This window comes from Schistocerca nitens, chromosome 7 (genome assembly GCF_023898315.1).
Source record: "Schistocerca nitens isolate TAMUIC-IGC-003100 chromosome 7, iqSchNite1.1, whole genome shotgun sequence".
NCBI classification, from domain to species: domain Eukaryota; kingdom Metazoa; phylum Arthropoda; class Insecta; order Orthoptera; family Acrididae; genus Schistocerca; species Schistocerca nitens.
In genome coordinates this window covers 113,853,786-113,873,802 of record NC_064620.1, presented here as the reverse complement: position 1 = coordinate 113,873,802, position 20,017 = coordinate 113,853,786, and the positions used below count along the sequence as shown (strand labels likewise).

The window sequence follows — 20,017 nt, the reverse complement described above, 5'->3', positions numbered from 1 at the left end:
AATCTCACAAGCCAATGCATCAAGGGTGGACCATGAGTAGGTGACCTTCATTCAATGATAACTGTGTGGCCACCAAGAATCAACACCCATGAACAACAAAAATATACTGTTGACAGGCATCAATGTTGTCTACCATGAATTATAACAATTAATACACGTTCACAGTGCAGCATTGGGTGCACAATAATCACAATCACTAAGCAACTAACCATCTGGTTGCACCCTGTATGTCAAGGGCCAAAAGATTCCCAAAATTGCAGGATCTTGGCTGTTTCAAGAATGGAAAAAAGTCACCTGCGCTGCACTGTCATGGTAGAAACTAGTACATATTTATGATACAGTATGAGTGCACAGAAAGACACTGAAAGCAATGTAACCTTCCAGCCCACAGGAAAGTTGTGGAAGTATTCTCATGCATAGATCTTCATAAACTTCAGACTGGTGTATGGCCTCTCAGGTCACCTGATCTCATCATTTAACACATGTGGAATGTTACTGAGTGAAATGTGTGCACCTTAGAAATCACCAGACGTGAATTAGTATGCTTCCCCAAGTCTTTTAGCACTTCATGGAATACACACTTACATTATCAGTACAAAAGATGGTACTACCTATTGTTATGTAAATATCTATAACTTATCTGTCCAGTCTCTTGCCACTTTCCTAAGTCTGACCATATGGCCACAACAGAGTATTTCCCTTGTAACTCAGTACCACCCAGTGTAGGAGCAATTGAATTACATTCTCCACCAGGGTTTCGACTACCACTCACCATGCCCTGAAATGAGAAATGCCCTGGCCACTATCCTTCCCACCCCTCCCACAGTGGTATTCTGCCATCCACTGCACCTACACAATATACTCATCCATCCCTATACAACCCCTACTCCGAACCCCGTACTTCATGGCTCATATCCCTGTGATAGACCTAGAAGCAAATGCAAGACCTGCCCCATACATCCTCTCACCACTACCTACTCCAGTCCGGTCACATACATCACCTGTCTCATCAGAGGCAGAGCTACCTGCGAAACCAGTCATGTGATCTACAAGCTAAACTGCAACCACTCTGCTGCATTCTATGTGGGCATGACAACCATCAAGCTGTCTGTCCACATGAATGACCACCAACAAACTGTGGACAAGAAACAACTGGACCACCCTGTTACTGAGCACACCATTCAACGAGACATTCTTCATTTCAATGACTCCTTCACAGCCTGTGCAAAATAGATCCTTCTCACTAACATCAGCTTTTATAAACTGCGCAGGTGGGAACTCTCCCCGCAATATATCCTGACTTTCTGTAACCCGCCTGGCACTCATCCTCCATTAGTCATTGTCCTCACCCATCCAGCCCCTTCCCTGTTCCCATTCCAGCTCTAGACAGCCATCTATTCCACCAATGCATCCAGTGTTTTTACCTCTCTCCTTTTCTGTTACCCCCTCTCCCCTGCCCCTTCTCTAACCTCCTGACTGCATCTAGCAGCCCTACCCTCTCTCCACTTCATCCCTGCACACTCCCCAGCAGCGCTTCAACATCCTCCACTCCTACCCTGTTATCTCTCACCCTCCCCACCCAACCTCCTCCTTACCCCCACCCAGCTAACTCTCCCATGACGCACTGCCGCTGCAGTACACAGTGTGGCTTCAGCTGCCAGAGACTGCAGTCATATGTGTGTGAGTTGCATTTGCTTGTGTGTGTGTGTGTGTGTGTGTGTGTGTGTGTGTGTGTGTGTGTGTGTGTGTGTGTGTGTGTGTGTTGTCTGTTTTTGACAAAGGCCTTGTTGGCTGAAAGCTTATTTTGTGACAGTCTTTTTGTTGTGCCTATGTGCAACTCAGCATCTCTGGTATATGGTGAGTAGCAACTATCCTTTTCATAATATTGTTATGTTCCATCCTGGATTTTACATTGCTTGATTTTTACCTGATGGCTTTTCTTCCATCCCAAGCCAGTGCTGTTCTCCTTTGTTACTATTTCTAATGCTGTACTAAACTCAGTGTCTGTCCTTCATACTCTCCATTCCTGTGTTTCTCTTGTCAACTTACAAACTTCACTGTGCACTCTACTTACAATCGCACAACAGACTGCTACAAGAGCATGCTGATTGTTGATGTAGCATTGTACATCCCACATTACTCCCGCTGATATCATTAATCCTATACCTTCAAATTGATCACTCTCCCTGCGTCACTCCCCAGTATTTTCATGTGTTATTTCCCACACCTTTCCGTTGCCACACAATCTTGTATCTCATCCTACAAACACCTCACCACTCCCACCCTTTCTCCATTCTATCCCAGTTTGCACCAACTATTTCACCTCATCCAGTCACATCTGTCATCCGCATTCTTCACACTTATCAACCCTCAGACCTGCTACCGACAGTAAAATATTTTTTTTTATTTATTTCTTTTCTTTAATATCATTGTGACTTCACGCCAATTTCAGAGAGTTTTTGCCTTTCACTATTGCCGACTCCCTCAGATTTCATCTTTCTCATCCATTTCATCCTTCTTGTGATTTTTCCCATGTATCTGGGTGCACTTTTGAGAATTTTTTGGTGTGTAATTCTACTTTATTTACATAATTTTTAGGGTTTTTTCCCCAACACCATGGATCCTTGTTCCTTCCATCTGCATCAATACAGAAAAATTTCCTTATCCCTAGCTAGAAGCCCATCCCACATACTGTTTCTGCATTGTTATTTGGCTCATAGAATGCCCTCAAATTGCCTTACCATCAAATTACTCATCTCTGGCTGCCACCCCTCCTTATCACCTCCATCTGTTCAGATTCCACAAATTCTTAGCCCACACCAGCATAGTCCTGCAAAACCATATCAACCAAGCCCAAACCTTCTTTGCAGTACCTTCTTTCCATCTGTAAATTTCTCCTGCTATGTAATACCAAATTCATGGAACCCATTGTATACTTTGAATCTCTTGCCCTCCAGCAACTAGGGCAACATGCACAATGCCACCTAAAAAATCTCTCCATCCTGCTCACTTCCTACTCCCACCTTAGAGTACCACTGTCCGCCTCCTCTACAACAATCTCCAAACCTACCCCATGTCCCCTAATAGCTGACAAACCCTGTCTCGCAGAACTACTACATTTACACCACCCTCCATAACTCCCTCCCACCACCACACAGAATCCAGAACTTAAACAGACCCGAAACACCGTCATCAACCTTTCCTCCAGAAGCCTTAGCCCCACAGAAATACCAGTCCTTTCAAAAGGCTTCACCTTTTGCCCCACTCCCAAATTCAATCACGTAGCAATTATTAGAGACATTCTCTCCTTCTCCCAGTCCCTACAATGGAAAAACTTTTTCACCAGCAACCCTACCAATCAGACTCAACCAGAGACCAACGTTGAAACCTACCTGACTCACTTCACTCCTCCACTCAACAGTGATCCACCCCCACTGCTCCCAAATCATCCCTTGTTGACTTTCCAGAATTTTTTAACCTTGAACCTTGCCTCAACATCATTCCCCAAATCACTGAAGATTCAAATTAACCTTACATATGTGGAAAGAACTGCAGTCCACCATGTAAAAAATTATCCCAACCTTATAATCCTACCTGCGGACAAAGGCTCCACCACTGTTGTTTTGAACCACCAAGATTACCTGGCTGAAGGACTCTGCCAGCCGTCTGATGAGTCCACTTGCAAACCTTGTCACAATGACCCCGTTCCAGAAATCCAGCAGGATCTTCAGTCTCTCCTCAAATCCTTAGACCCATCCCAGAACTTCTTCCTGGGGTTCATTCTTCATTTAAATGTCTGCTTCACAGCCTGCGCCATATAGATCCTACCCACCAACACCAGCTTTTCTGAATTGTGCAGGTGGCAACCCCCTTGCAATATATCCTGGCCTCAGCCTCCATTAGTTGTTGTTCTCACCGATCCAGCCCCTTCCCTATTCTCATTCCAGAGCACTACACACCGCTCTAATCCACCAACACACCCAGTGGTTTTACTTCCCTCTTTTGCCTCTACCCCATCCCTCTCCCCTCCCCTTCGTCTAACCTCCTGGTTGCACTCAGGTGCCCTAACCTGTCCACCTTGTCCCTGCTTGCTCCTCCTCAGTACTTCAATGTCCCCCACTCCTACCCCACTATCCCTCTCCCTCCCTGACCCAGCCTCCTCCTTACCCGCAGCCAGTAGCCTCTTCTATCATGCACTGTTGCTGCAGCTCATGTGTGCATTTGCATGAGTGTGTGTGCATCTGTTATCTATTTTTGACAAAGGCCTTGTTGGCCGAAAGCTTATTTTGTGACAGTGTTTTTGTTGTACCTATCTGTGATTCAGCATCTCTGCTATATGGTGAGTAGCAACTGCCCTTTTCTTGATACTGTTACATTCCATTCTGGGTTTTCCATTGTTTGATTTTTGTCTCTAAGTTTCTCGTAAGTGTATTCAAGCAAAAGTATACTACAGTGACTCAAAATAAACAAGATTGCCCACATTACTAAAGAACTATTTGTTGTGGGATGTTACAGCATGGCTGTTTTCTTATCTTTAGCTGTGTCCTCATTTTGTGCGAAGTTTTATTAAAATTTAGCAACTCAGTGGTAGTATATAATGAAAGCTTTCAGGACCAGATGTCTCCTGGTTGTATGGTCATGGTTCAAGAAAATTTTTGGTGTTTTCTTTTGACACTGTCTTACTCCCAGGTGGCTACAGTGGGATGATCAATTTTATGAGTAAGCCATTTTTGCATGGAAAAATTTGAACAGTCAGCTCCAGAAACAGAAAATAAGAAACCATGACGATGGTATTGATTTGTGGTAGATACATTCATGGTTTGATCACATGGTAAAAAAGCTTTAGAAGAATTCTTTTGTTGCCTAAAAGATATAAATCCAAATATTTAGTTTACCATGGAAATGGAATATTTCTTGGATGTTTTAGGTACGAGATAGATTGATGGATGGTTGAAACATAAGGTGTTTTGGAAAGTTGTGCATACAGACAGATTTTTTCATAAGATCTCCAATCATCATCCTCCACAAAGGAGTGATGTCATTAAAAGTCCTCTTGACAGAGCCAAAATAATTTGCATGCTGAAACATCCAGATGTCAAATTAAAATATTTGAAGCAGGCTTTCGAGAAAAATGGGTATTGTGGCAAAGAACACCATGAACAAATAACAGTAGGCCAAAGGACAATGATAAAACTCAGGTGGTTTCTGTTCCCTTTATCAAAAAGTAACTGACCAACTAAGAAAATATGTCAAGCATTCCGGTCTGTAAACGATAAATGCTCTCCTTTGTTGGCATGTAGGGTGTATAAGGATTCTGAGTACACGTTGGAGCTATTGAGAGAAGCACTGAATGAACATGAAAGTCTCTGTGGACTAGGGAAAACAGAAAAATCTACAGTACCAAAGCAAGCTCTTCAGTCAGGAAGTCATTAAGTGAAAGTCATTAAGTGAAGTTTTCTGAAATTATAATTTTATTGAGAATGATGAACTATTATCCATGGTTTTATAGAGAAGACATTAAAATATATAAGTGAGGGGGTAATTTTAACAGAAAACAGGAACAAATTAAACTTGATGATGTACAGACAATGGCTCTGCAGAACTGATAGCTAAGTTTCTATCACTGAGATGAGACAATCAATAGCTATGCTTTATCTCTGAGAAGGATTATTTCTTCTGATCACGTGTAAAATTGAACATGCCCATTTGACACAATATTTATGTTACTCTCTGGCATCCAAATTGTTATTTGGCAAGACCCACCATCTCCAGCAGCACCCCCAAAATGTCCACTGCAGCTCTGGATGAAATGACAGGAACCAAAAAGTTTCTTTGACCATGGCTATTCAAATCAGAAGACTCTCCAGCAATCAACGGTAGTTGATGACATGTTTACTTTCACTATGATATATGTTCTGCCAGAAGGGGAAGTGCTTCTCCTGCACAAACACACAGAAAAACACATGTAGCAATGCTTTGATCAGTGGTAGGAATGAATATAGAAATAACACACTCAAATTAGTTCTAAGTGCATATATCTGGAAATAACACAAATTTGTTTCATGTACATGTATTTTCTACCACAATGTAAGCATACACCACTATCAAACAGCTTGTTAACCGGCAATAACTTTGCTGAATCAAACACTGGAAAATCCAGGATGGAACGTAACAATATTATGAAAAGGATAGTTGCTACTCACCATATAGCAGAGATGCCGAGTCACAGATAGGCACAACAAAAAGACTGTCACCAATAAGCTTTCGACCAGCAAGGCCTTCGTCAAAAATACCTGTATACAACAGACCACCCCCCCCCCCCCCCACACACACACACACATCATCGCAACTCACACACACATGACTGCAGTCTCAGGCAACTATAGCCACACAGTGTGGCTGAAAGTTAACTTTCTGACAGTCTTTTTGTTGTGCCTTTCTGTGGCTCAGCACCTTCGCTGTACGGTAATTAGTAGCTATCCTTTTCATTATATTATTACATTCCATCATGGGTTTCCCATTGGTTGACTGATACATGAATTTTGTTTTTATTGTACACAATGAGTAACACAGTTTCTGTTTCTATGTCTGTGACCAGTTCATAAATCGTGTATTATGCTTTAATATCTTCACTCATGTTATTGTGCCAGAAGAAGACATGCTGTTCACTGTTGGCTGACACTTGAAAGTTTTTCATTGCTTCTTTTGAAAGTAGCATTTTGTGGCTGGTGAAGACTGCCAAGCTGCTCTACTCACATTTTAAAATTTATATTGGGAATGTTTTTGCAATTATTTAGTGTCATCAAAAATTGAAGTGTGTTAATGAACTGATGTGACAAGTTAGTTACAAAAATCTTTTGAAGTGAAGTTTAACTTTTACTTTATGTAACTATGTAAAACCATTTTTATAATAGAGGGAAACATTCCACATAGGAAAAATATATCTAAAAACAAAGATGATGTGACTTACCAAATGAAAGTGCTGGCAGGTCGACAGACACACAAACAAACACAAACATACACACAAAATTCAAGCTTTCACAACAAACTGTCGCCTCGTCAGGAAAGAGGGAAGGAGAGGGAAAGACGAAAGGATGTGGGTTTTAAGGGAGAGGGTAAGGAGTCATTCCAATCCCGGGAGTGGAAAGACTTACCTTAGGGGGAAAAAGGACGGGTATACACTCGCACACACACACATATCCATCCACACTGTGACAATAATGCATTACAAGTCTTAAAGACCTAATGGTAACATAAGAATCACTGTGTTTGATGTGAAAGCAATAAATGACTGGAAGTATGCATCTTATACACATATTTTTCGTTTCTGAATTATAAACCAGACCATACCACCTAGATGTCATTTATTGTTCAGTGAGCCACATCTTTGCTGGGCAGCAATAAAGAAGCAGGTGCATTGGGAACATGTTTTTCATTCTGTCACCTCTCACAGATATTTTTGATGGTTTACATTAGCAATGGAACAGTTCGAAAAGTGCACTTCAGTTATTAACATTTTTCAGTGTTCCACATCAAGTGGTTATACATTATTACACATTACTGAATGAAGGGTGATCGCAACATCTACTCCTTAAGCTAAGTGAAATATTGGATACAATTCTTACCCACTAAACTACTCACTTTGCAGTAGGAAACACCTTTTTTATTTTGTGAAGCTCTCGTTCACCATCAAAAGTCATTAGATCAACACCTACAGCTGCTGCATGGCGAAGGTGGGATAATGGTTTTGCAGGATGTGCAAAAATTATGCGACTTGGATCCACACCAACAGACAGAACTTTATTGATTTCTGCCTATAACAAACCAATATGACAAAGTTAATCTCCACACACACTGTATTCTGTGAATTTTAAATCAAAGAGAACCTCCATAAACACAAAATGTGTTTTAAAAAAGGTATAAAATATTCCTTGTTGCACTTGTTACCAATAAGGTTGAAAAACACCTTTATGATACACGGAGTTTTTGAGTACAATATTGTCAAATTATGAGGCAGAATTGCTGGCCAGTACTTGTCTTGAGGAGAGAAAATGTGTAGTGCTGTGAAGAGGAACACATAATAATAAAAGTGGCATACTACCTAGCTTTCAGAACTAGTTCCTCCTTTGAGGAGGAGAGAGGAATATGGTGGGGGAGGTTAAAAAGGAAGGTTGGGCTTTCAGTCCCCTGGATGAGAGGGACCTGTCCACAGTTAGGTTGAGCACAGACAAAGATATTTAACATTATTTTTAGCAAGTTTAATTTTTCTGTAATTAGCTTTGAATTTTACAAATTCTCATTTTTGCATTTGTATTTTGTAGAAGGTTGTAATGCTGATAGTTCTACTTTCAATTTATGAATTTTTTGCAAAATTAATGGAATAGGGACATGATAATTTGATGTTACAATTAATAATGGAGTATTCAAATTAAGTCAAAAAAGTTCAGAGTAACTTCACCAGAAAGGTCTTCATTTTTATACTTAAATATGAATCAGTTCTATAACACAACATTTTATTTGTCAACAATACCTATTTTTATTTATGTAAATAGTCTGATAAAGTTATTGCCCCCAAAAAACCTCTTCTTATGTTAAAATTCTTTTTACATCTAGTTACACAATGTACAGGGAGATTGACATAAGTATCCTTCATGAACTATAAAGCACATAATATTTCATTAGATTAATTAACAAATTCTTTTGAACAAATTCATGCAGTTGTAAAATTTCATCTTATCAATAATGTGAATTAACAAATAAAATTCCCACTTATTACAGTTTCAATCATTGCCTGTAATTTTTTGGTTAAAATCATTGTTGAAAGGAAAATATCATGTAAACATTGTTCTAACATTAATGAACAATAATTTGTTTGATTGTCTTTATGCAGTTAAGTGGCCAATCATGGCAATTATACAAACAAAACACCCCACAACTTGACACAATTTGTTATGAGTGGGATTCCATCAACGATTTCATACATTTGGATTATGTTGCATAGTTAAATCAATATTCTCGCAGTAATTCTATCTGTAGCCCTAAAACGATAACTAATAAGTGAAAAACACTTTGATATGTGGGCATTTAATCTAGCTTGTCCCAGGTAATACTTGTTATACCAAAGACTTCAATTACTGTAATAATTAAATTAGCCAAATATACTGGTTTCAGCTGAAGTGTCAAATCTAGATTCCTTTAAATTTCTGCCTATGGCTGGATGCATTAGACATTAGTTTCTTGTGATTTTTAATGAGTAAACTATTAAATTAGCTACACCAAAATTAATTTTTTTGAGGTAGTAAGCTGTACTATGGAAACGTTCTGCAGTAGGATAGTCAACACATGGTACTGTCAGGTACCGTACTGTTAATAATCAAATATAAAGGCCACAGGTTTTAATTTTTGCTCATGTACAGAGAGCACCCATGAATTTTTATTCTAGTAAGTATACTAGATCAGTAAATGTGGACCAATACATGGTAAAAAAGAAAACAGAAATTCAATCTTAAACACTCTTTTTTTCCTCAAAGTACTTTTTTCTACAGCAGATGCTCCAACCACCAACCTCTAATATTTCTGCATAGTTGGCATCATCAAAAAAGTCTTAAGAAGTGTAGTTTGACAAAACAACATTGCTAGACACACTCAAACACCTTCACATACCAGACAAACTTCCATGCACTCATCATTGTTTGGCTGTCATTTTATGGCCATAGCTCCACAATGGTGCATTTTTGACCTACATCATTTGGAAAACTATGTTTGATTTCACTTTCCCTTTTCTGACTTTACTACCAGATTGTTTTTCTGCACCATGTATAAAATTCTAAAGAAAATAGTGATTTTAAGAAACTTTCCTGCTGTAGTTGAACATATCTATCGCAACAATGACATCTACATCCATACAATGGACATTAAACTACTATGTGACACAGAGTATGAGCAAATTAACTATCTGTTATCCAAGTTTCCTTTACAGTGTATCAGAGATTCTTACAATTGTGTCAAGAGAAGGAGAATATCTTGAACATAAATACCTTGAAGACACATGTTTAGTGTGTTTAATACATATGACTAGCTCTAATCAATATTTAAAAGTGCAATACAATAAATGATGCAAAAGTATTGACTGTGTCTTGAGAATGATGAAAACCATGCTCTGCACACAAAAAACGTCTAAGAACAAAGCAAAGTCAATTTCAGGAATTATTAAGCATGTAACACATGAATTTAAGGCACTTCAACTCTCTGATGATAGCATCAGTGAAACACATTAAATCCAAGTCAGTCACACTAAACACAATTTATTCTTCCTAGCAATAATTGGGAAAAGTAACAAAACTTGGGCCATTGCAAGCAGATCTATTAGATTTAGTTAGACAGGTACTGTGTACATCACCAGAAAACTTCAGTCTTGCCAGATCAACTGTTAAAGAGACCAAAAAAATCATTAGATCACTGAAAAACTTTCTCTCTCTCTCTCTCTCTCTCTCTCTCTCTCTCTCACACACACACACACACACACACACACACAGCTTCCATGAGTTATTTTTCTAACCAGTAAACAAGTCAAGATTACTTCCTAAAAGAATTGAAATATGCAGAAGCAATATCCATTTTTTTGCTTCCTCTGTTCTCAAAAACTTTTGGGAAGTAGCATATAAGATAATAATGAACCATTTTTCTGATTGTAACCTTTCAATAAATCATTAGCTTAACTTCTGTAAGGAATCTCTATAGAGAAATCAATGCATTATCATACAAGCCTAGTCCTGTTAGAACTAAATAAGAAGAAAATCCTGCTGACTTTTTTTACAACCTTGGCATGATCATCATTTATGTAGATCACAAAATTTTACTTGTGAAAATTAAACTATATTAGTGTTTAATACATTCTGCCTACATCAATGTAGTTGGTTGGTTGGTTGAACTGGGAGAGGAGACAAAACAGCGAGGTAATTGGTCCCATCGGATTAGGGAAGTATGAGGAAGAATGTTGGCCATGCCCTTTCAATGGAATCATCCTGGCATTAGCCTGAAGCAATTTAAGGAAATCATGGAAAACCTAAACCAGGATGGCTGGACATGGGTTTGAACAGTCATTCTCACGAATGCGAGTCCAGTGTGCTAATCACTGCACCATCTCACTTGGTGTCAGTGTAGTCACATATAAACAGCATATATGACAGGAATTATAGTAAATGAGGAGCAGAAAAATTTGGTGTTCTGCAAAGATCAGTGCTTGACACACTGATGTTCTTGACTTACAAAATATGATGTTTGCTAATAACAAAAATATACTGACAAAGGTCCAAAGACATCCACACCAAACACAGCCAGGAGAATGTTTAAACATTGTGAGAACTGTTTCACAGCAAACTGATAACTCTGAATACAACAAAAACACATCTTATGCATATACAGACAACTAAAGTGACCAACTGACACCAAAAGAAGTGCAATACCACCACTGTTTTTGGGCACTACTGTGGAAGCATAGCAATGTAGCACTACCTAACCTACTGGCAGCCAGTGAGTGCATGGTGTCAGCATGCCAGTTAAGGTAGCAGTGCTGTTTAGACATTACAAGACAGACTAGGCCTACAATGTGGATCAGTAATGATTAGACTTACTGTGTTATAGGTTGCATGGGGTGAGAGACAATGATGTGAGGTCATTAGGGGAAAGTTATCACCAGTGAAGTACTGGTGCAAGATTCATCTGTCTTAAAGTACAAATCAATTGAACTGTGTACAAAAACACTGAAGTTTGATTTGCAGGATACTGTGCTGGAGGACGCAGGAAAGTTACTTTAGATGAATGTGAGAGCAGAGTTTCCTATTGATATGTTGTGCATAACAGAGCCACAAGAGGAAAACCATGTATTGGAAGCATCATGTTCTTTGTTAGTAGAAGCATTGTAGGGAAGTGGAATGGTGAGAAAGTGACATCTTGGATACTTTGCTGCTGATGAAGTAAGCCTAACAAAGAGACCATTAGTAGCAATTTTGATGTCCTGGAGGAGAATGACTGGAAGACATGAAGTATGAAACATGGGCAGCCACATATCACTACTAAAATTGCGTTATGGGAAAAGGGTGGTGTACTTAGGAGGGACAGAAAGGGTAGAGAATGAGAAGTTATTACTTGAGTTCAGGGATTTGTTTTATCCTCTGGGTCCATCACAAGCATTGCCCATAATGCAACACTGAGCTACAACAGGGACTGAAGCACTAGTGTATCACAAACCATATCATATACCTTTGCACATAGAGGCAATTATGGATGATTTCACTAAATAATTAACAGTTAGCTGATGGAATAATAGAGGAGAGCACTAGTCCACATTGTGACCATGACCAAAAAATCAAGAGAATGTTTCAAAAAATATAGATTCTGGTATGACTAATGGCACCTGAATAGTATAACAGTAACCAATGCGTACCCCATATCCTTATCATTGATAACTTACATCAGTGACGGTACGTCTCTACCACAGGTTAAGGAATGGATACCATTAGACCAATGGCAGCATTCACAGTCAGTTGGGGACACTGGCAATTGTGCAGGATGCCATTTTGGTTAAGTAATGGACCACCAATATTTCAGGCTTAAAATTTTGCAAATGTTTGGCATACCTCAGTGACACAGTTGTGTTTCCAAGGCTACAGAAGAACATACCAAAAGTTGAGAGAGGTTTTCAAGAGGTTACAGGCCACAAATACTACACTGAGCATGGAGAAATGCCATTTCACCTAGTAGGAAGTGGGTTACTTGGAGCATCCTCTGCAAGTGTTCTGGCCTTCTCCAGAGCTACAGACACCTCTCATCAGCTGCCACCACTTTCAGAAATGGGTTGCGTGCTGTTAGCTGGCCAGGTGATATTAGAATTCTGGGGTACAATATCACCATCATGTAACTCGTGACCACTCACTGTCTGCCAGCGGCCTCCACACCGCATGAGCCTTCCGTACCACTTGCCAAGAGATATGCTGCAGTCACGCCGTGACATGTGACTGTAGCCACATGAGTTGCAATGAAGTGATAGGCTTTTAATATTGTTTCAATAAGCTATGAATGGTCCTGCATTCCAGCCAGGACCCTTGCATGACCCTTGCCCATTGTCTAGTGCTAAGTGCAAGTAGCTCACACAGCTCTGGGGCTACTTCATCATAGTACAGTGGACTCTCATTAAACGAAACTTCATGCAGCAGCATGATAGTATGACACACTTTTAGTCCCTGGAGTTGCCTTAAAGCTTGCCAGTGCACTGACAACCACCAGTATCACAGTGGCATTGGAGCAAACCATCATACAGGGCACCAAATTCGCAATGTCGCAACTACCACTATGTGATTCAGCAGCCAACATAAGCAAACCAATCTGTCTTTAAGATGCTATTTATATGCAGCCATCCAGCCACCAGAGCATGTATCATTCTGTTCCACACTGCTGATGCTGTATATGGACAACTGACATGCATTGATTGTTTGGCAGAAATTGGGATTGAGCACTTTGGTAAATGTGAAATCAGATCATCCATCTGTTTGGCATCTGCTAGGCAGCTGACACAATTTTCTACTGCCAGTACTAAGTCAAGATTCAGGGCTTGGTGTCACCCAGACTCACTGCTGCCCACAACATTACAATTTCAGACATCAGTATTGTACAGCTCCAAGTCATGGAAGTGTCAGGCAGCTACAACCATTCCATGTCAGCAAACATCTGATGCAGCACTGCCTAAGATACTACCAACTTAACTCTGTTGCCCAGCTGGATCATTGGGTTTCTCACAGTGACTGTCTTCCTGCCGCTGATACGCTCCCAGTGTTTTAGGGGTGAACATCAGCTAATGCTTGCAGGAAGTAGACACCTATTTGGTTTCATCAACATGACGTTAATAACAATTTGACACAACAGCTGGTGTATTGCTGATTGGATATTAACTGCAATAACCACTGTTTGAGCCTGAAATGCCTGGATGAGGAGCAGCCACACCATCCTGACCAACAGAAGAAAAGCTACCTATTAATAAAGTAGTCATTCCACAACATCACAATACAGCCACGTGAAAACCTAGGCATTCAGATGGATAACAAACTGAAGTATCAGCATCATGCAGGTAAGTTAATCAAGAATTTCAGCTTTCCCTGTTCTATATTAAAAAATCTCTCTCCCTGTGCTGACCTGCTGATGGCAGTTTTACAATGATTTACATATTTTTATTCAGTACTTCCCTGTGGCCTCCATCCCCTGAACTGTAGGTGCAATCACAATGGAGGGGTATCTGTTGAGAGGCTAGACAAATGTGTGTTTCCTAAAGGGGGGCAGCAGCATTTTCAGTAGTTGCAGGGGCAACAGCCTGGATGGTTGACTCATCTGGCCTTGTAACATCAACCAAAACAACATCACTGTGCTGGTACTGCTAACAGCTGAAAGCAACCAGAAACTACAGCTGTGATTTCCGCTTGCCTTCAGCCGTTTGCAGTACCAGCACAGAGATGCTGTTTTGGTTGATGTTACAGGGCCAGATAGCTGTAATGTACATCCCTGGTAGCTGAATGGTCAGCATGATGGATTGTCAATCCTCTGGGTCCTGATTCAATTCCGGGCTGGGCAATTTTCTCTGCCCTGGGACTGGGTGCTGTGCTGTCCTCATCATCATCCTGTCGTCCTCATCAACTGCAGGTTGCCAAAGTGGCATCCAATTGAAAGACCGGCACCTGGCAAACAGCCTGCACAGTGGGGGGCCCTAGCCATACAATTAAATAAAACAGCTGTAATTTTTCCTAAGGGCAGGCAGCTTTACTGTATGGTTAAATGATGATGGCATCCTCTTGGGTAAAATATCCCAGGGGTAAAATAATCCCCCATTCTGATCTCTGGGTGGGGACTAGTCAGAAGGACGTCATTATCAGGAGAAACAAAACTGGTGTTTTACGGATTGGAGCATGGAATGTCAGATCCTTTAATGAGGCAGATAGGTTAGAAAATTTAAAAGGGGAAATGGATAGGTTAAAGATAGATATAGTGGGAACTAGTTAAGTTCAGAGGCAGGAGGAACAGGACTTCTGGTCAGGTGAATACAGGGTTATAAATACAAAATCAAATAGGGGTAATGCAGAAGTAGGTTTAATTGTGAATAAGAAAATAGGAATGTGGATAAGCTAGCACAAACAGCATTGTGAATGCGTTATTGTAGCCAAGACACACACAAAGATCATGCCTAGTAGTGCAAGTTTATATGCCAACTAGCTCCGCATATGATGAAGAGATTAAGAAATGTATGATTAGATAAAAGAAATTATTCAGAAAGTTAATGGAGACCAAATTTAATAGTCATGGGGGAATGGAATTCTATAGTATGAAAAGGAAGGGAAGAAAAAACAGTAGGTGAATATGGATTTGGAGGTAAGGAATGAAAGAGGAAGCTGCCAGATAGAATTTTGCACAGAGCATAGCTTAATCATCACTAACACTTGGTTTAAGAATCATGAAAGATGGAAGAGACCTGGAGATGCCAGAAGATTTAAAATGATTACACTAGCTAACAAATTTAAACTTTTTTTCTGCATATGGTTTGTAAATGGGTGGATGTATCCAATTTTGGGGTGCTGAATACACTGGTAAAATCAGTTTTTCTCTATGACATCACATTTACTAGATACACAGCAGAATAGAGAATGGTAATAGTGAAAATTGACACAATTAAGTCAAACAAAATACACATTCAGAATGTCTGAGATCAACTATTTTGTATGTATTATGATGCCAATAAAAGATCCAAATTAGTTCAGAAGATATTTTCACTTTCAATCATCTCTGGTTTTCGAAAAATGCGCCAACGGAGCTCTTCTTTTGTTTGCTGTTTCCTCACTGTCCCAAACAAGACCCAAGCAGTGGTCCCCCATCATCGAAGGGTTCCAATAGCCTTGGTAATGGTGTTCCATGGTAAGAATGTCATGGTGAAAATGTTCACCATGCTCATCACTTATGGCTCCCAAAGTTTCTGGGAAGATATCAAGGTGAGAATGTAAAAAGTAAATTTTAAGTGACACTCTACACCCAATGTTCTATAGTTGTCCAACAGATAATTCACAATGGTAACATAGTTTTTGTCTTTTCTGTCACCCAAAAAGCCCTTCACAATTGCTTTAAAAGAAGACCAAGCAACTAATTGGACATCTGTGAGTTTGGTATCAAAGGTTGGATCTTTCAGTAATTTTCTTATTTGTGGTCCAACAAATATACCATCTTTCAGCTTTGCCTCACTTAATTTGGGAAACTTTTCTTTTAAGTGATTGAAACCCTCACCTCCTTTATCCAGAGCTTTTACAAAATTCTTGATAAGGCCCAACTTGATATGGAGGGGAGGCAAAATGATTTTATCATGTTCAAACAATAGGGTATTGTTCACATTTACGTTTTCAGGAACATCTGACTTCCTTATAGGCCATTCCTTGACTGTGTAGTGGTTCTTGCTGTTACGGCTGTCCCAAAGCCGCAAAAATCAGCAGTATTTCATGAATCCAGCCTGTAAACCTGTAAGGAGTGCAACAACTTTTAAATTACAGCAAAGCTGCCATTTATGTCATATTTGTTTGCCTCTAGCAGCAAGGCCATGGTTTCATAAGTTTCTTTCATGTCTACTGCATAAGCCAAAGGTACTGATGGAAATGCATTGCCATTATGCAGTAGTACTGCTTTCACATTGGTTTTACTGGAGTCAATAAATAGTAGCCACTCCTGTGGATTATGTTATACACCTAGGTACATTGTCAGACCATTGACATCTCTGGATACAAACAATGAATTCTGCATATTGAAATACTGAGCAAAGGAAGCACCTCTTGATCAAACAGGAAATTTTTGTCCCTCAAGCTAGAAGGTTCCGTTGCAGTCTCGACTCCAAGAGTTCAGCTTGCCATTTCAAAAGTTTTAGATAGCGAACCAAATCATTCAGTTCACAGCAAACACTCAATGAGGATTTCTTTCACACCACTGGATTACCACACCAACCACTTACTGACTATTTGTAGATGTTCTAGCTCTTCTCTGCAAATCAAAAACAAACAATTAAACATCAAAACAGAAGAACAGCAAAACGTGAAATACTGAATACAAAAAATAAAAATCCCTTAAAAACTCAAAACTGGTATGTGCTAGAACATTTTGAAAGGTATATTCGGATTCTATACACCAAAATACATACTAGTTGATGTATCACATCCCAGAAGCAAAATAACTGTTGACTAGTGTTATATAATAGTAAGACAGAGATTTAGGAAACAGGATTTAAATCATAAGACAGTTCCACAGCCAGATATGGACTCGGATCACAATTTATTGGTTACGAACTGCAGATCAAAACTGAGGAAACCACAAAAAGTTAAGAATTTAAGGAGATGGGAGCTGGATAAACTGAAAGAACCATAGGTTGTAGAGACTTGCAGAGGGAGCATTAGGGGATGATTGACAAGAACAGGGGAAAGGAATACAGTAGAAGAAGAATGGGTAGCTTTGAGAGATGAAGGTAAAAAGACTATGGCTAGTAGAAATCCTTGGGTAACATAAGAGATATTGAATTTAACTGATGAAGGGAGGAAATATGATAATGCAGTAAATGAAGCAGGCGAAAAGGAATACAAACATCTGTCGGAACAATCCCCAGGAGTAGACAACACTTTGTTAGAACTACTAATAACCTTGGGAGAGCCAGCCATGACAAAACTCTTCCATCTGGTGAGCAAGATACATGAGACAAGTGAATTACCCTCAGACTTCAATAAGAAAATAACAATTCCAATTCCAAAGAAAGCAGATGCTTACAAGTGTTAAAATTAGTGAACTATCAGTTTAATAAGTCACAGTTGCAAAATACTAACACAAATTCTTTACAGACGAATGGAAAAACTGGTAAAAGTTGACCTCAGGGAAGATCTGTTTGGATTCCACAGAAATGTAGAAACAGACAAGGCAATACTGAACCTATGACTTATATTAGAAGACAGATTTAGGAAAGGCAAATCCATGTTTATAGCATTTGTAGACTTAGAGAAAGCTTTTGACAATGTTGACTGGAATACTCTCAAATCCTGAAGGTGATGGAGGTAAAATACAGTGAGTGAAATGCTATTTCCAATTTGTACAGAAACCAGATGGCAGTTATAAGAGTTGAGGGGCACAAGCAGTGGTTGAGAAGAGAGTGAGATAGGGTTGTAGTCTGCCCCGATGTTATTCAATCTGTATACTGTTCAAGCAGTAAAGGAAACAAAAGAAAAATTTGCCGTAGGAAGTAAAATCCAGGAAGAAGAAATAAAATCCTTGAGGTTTCCCAAAGACATTGTAATTCTGTCAAAGACAGCAAAGGACTTGGAAGATCATTTGAAAAGAATGGACAGTGTCTTGGAAGGAGAATATAAGATGAACATCAACAAAAGCAAAATGAGGATAATCAAATGTAGTCAAATTAAATCACATGATGCTGAGGAAATTAGATTAGGAAATGAGACACTTAACATAGCTGATGAGTTCTGATATTTGGGTAGCAAAATAATTGATGACGGTTGAAGCAAAGACAATATAAAATGTAGAATGGCAATGGCAAAATAATGGTTCAAATGGCTCTGAGCACTATGGGACTTAACTTCTGAGGTCATCAGTCCCCTAGGACTTAGAACTACTTAAACCTAACTAACCTAGGGACATCACACACATCCATGCCCGTGGCAGGATTCGAACCTGTGACCACAGCGGTCGCGCAGTTCCAGACTGTAGCGCCTAGAACTTCTCGGCCACTCCGGCCGGCGGCAATGGCAAGGAAAGCATTTCTGATGAAGAGAAATTTGTTAATAACGAGTAAAGATTTAAATACATGGAAGTCTTTCCTGAAAGTATTTGTATGGAGTGTAGCCATGTATGGAAATGAAACATGGATAATAAATGGTCTAGAAAAGAAGAGAATAGAAGTTTTTGAAATGTTATGCAACAGAAAATGCTGAACATTTAATGGACAGATCATTTAATGAATGTTTAACTACTGAATAGAACTGGGGAGACGAGGAAACTGTGGCATAACTTGACTAGAAGAAGGGATCAGTTGGACGGACATGTTCTGAGGCATCAACAGATCACCAATTTAGTACTCAAGGGAAGTGTGGGGGGCAAAAATCATAGAAGGAGACCAAGAGATGAACAAACTAAGCAGATTCAGAAGGATGTAGGGTGCAGTAGTTACTCAGAGATGAAGAAGCTTGCACAGTGGCATGGAGAGCTGCATCAAACCATTCTTTGAACTGAAGACCAGAACAACAGAGAACTGCTCTGTGACATAATCTTATGTCACAGTGTTGCTAACGTTAAAAGAATATCTATTGTACAGAAGTGTGCTACATAAATACTGTTGTCCAATATGGTCTAGGAGTGGTATAATTAAGATATGACACAGTATGGAATGATAATAACTCTTTATTGCTTCAGTATTACATGGTAAGACAAACACAACCGTTCTACCAGAAAGCATAGAACACACTATCTTTGAACATAACCAGGTCAAAGATGTGAAGTAGAATAACTTGTCAGCAGCCTATGTGGTACAGGGTTCTGGTAATAGAATTGTGGTGTGATGACTGGCAGTGGAACTTTGCACTGAGCTCAGGTTGTGGTATGTTGTCCTCATTCTCCACCATTGCTGCTGTAGAGGGTAGTGATGTTCAAGGGATGGTAATGGTCAGAAACCCTTCAGAAGATAGCTGCAATGAGATGGTTGATGTGTCAATGTTGTTAAGCACTGTATAAGAATAGTTGAAATGGTGGCTTTCTCAATCTTGCAACAGGGTTAAAACTTTGTCCACAAGGGAGTTGTCTATAAGTTTGACACCCAGGTCATTGCATTGTAAACCATTGATGTCAAGCTTTACCACAAAGTCAGTGATGAGCGCGACATGCATGGTCACATTGTCATGGAGATCAGCAACAACTGTGTCAGTGATGGATAGATTGTCTTGAAGCACCCATG

General features: G+C 39.6%; 1 protein-coding gene across 1 annotated transcript in view; it reads right to left on the bottom strand.

Moving 5' to 3' along the window:
- Nucleotides 1-20,017, bottom strand: part of LOC126195492 (ornithine decarboxylase 2-like) — a 488,128-nt gene that overhangs the window by 70,395 nt on the left and 397,716 nt on the right. The window contains exon 5 of the mRNA XM_049934120.1: nucleotides 7,642-7,814. Coding sequence (XP_049790077.1) covers nucleotides 7,642-7,814 — 173 coding nt within the window. The remainder of the gene's footprint in view (nucleotides 1-7,641; nucleotides 7,815-20,017) is intronic.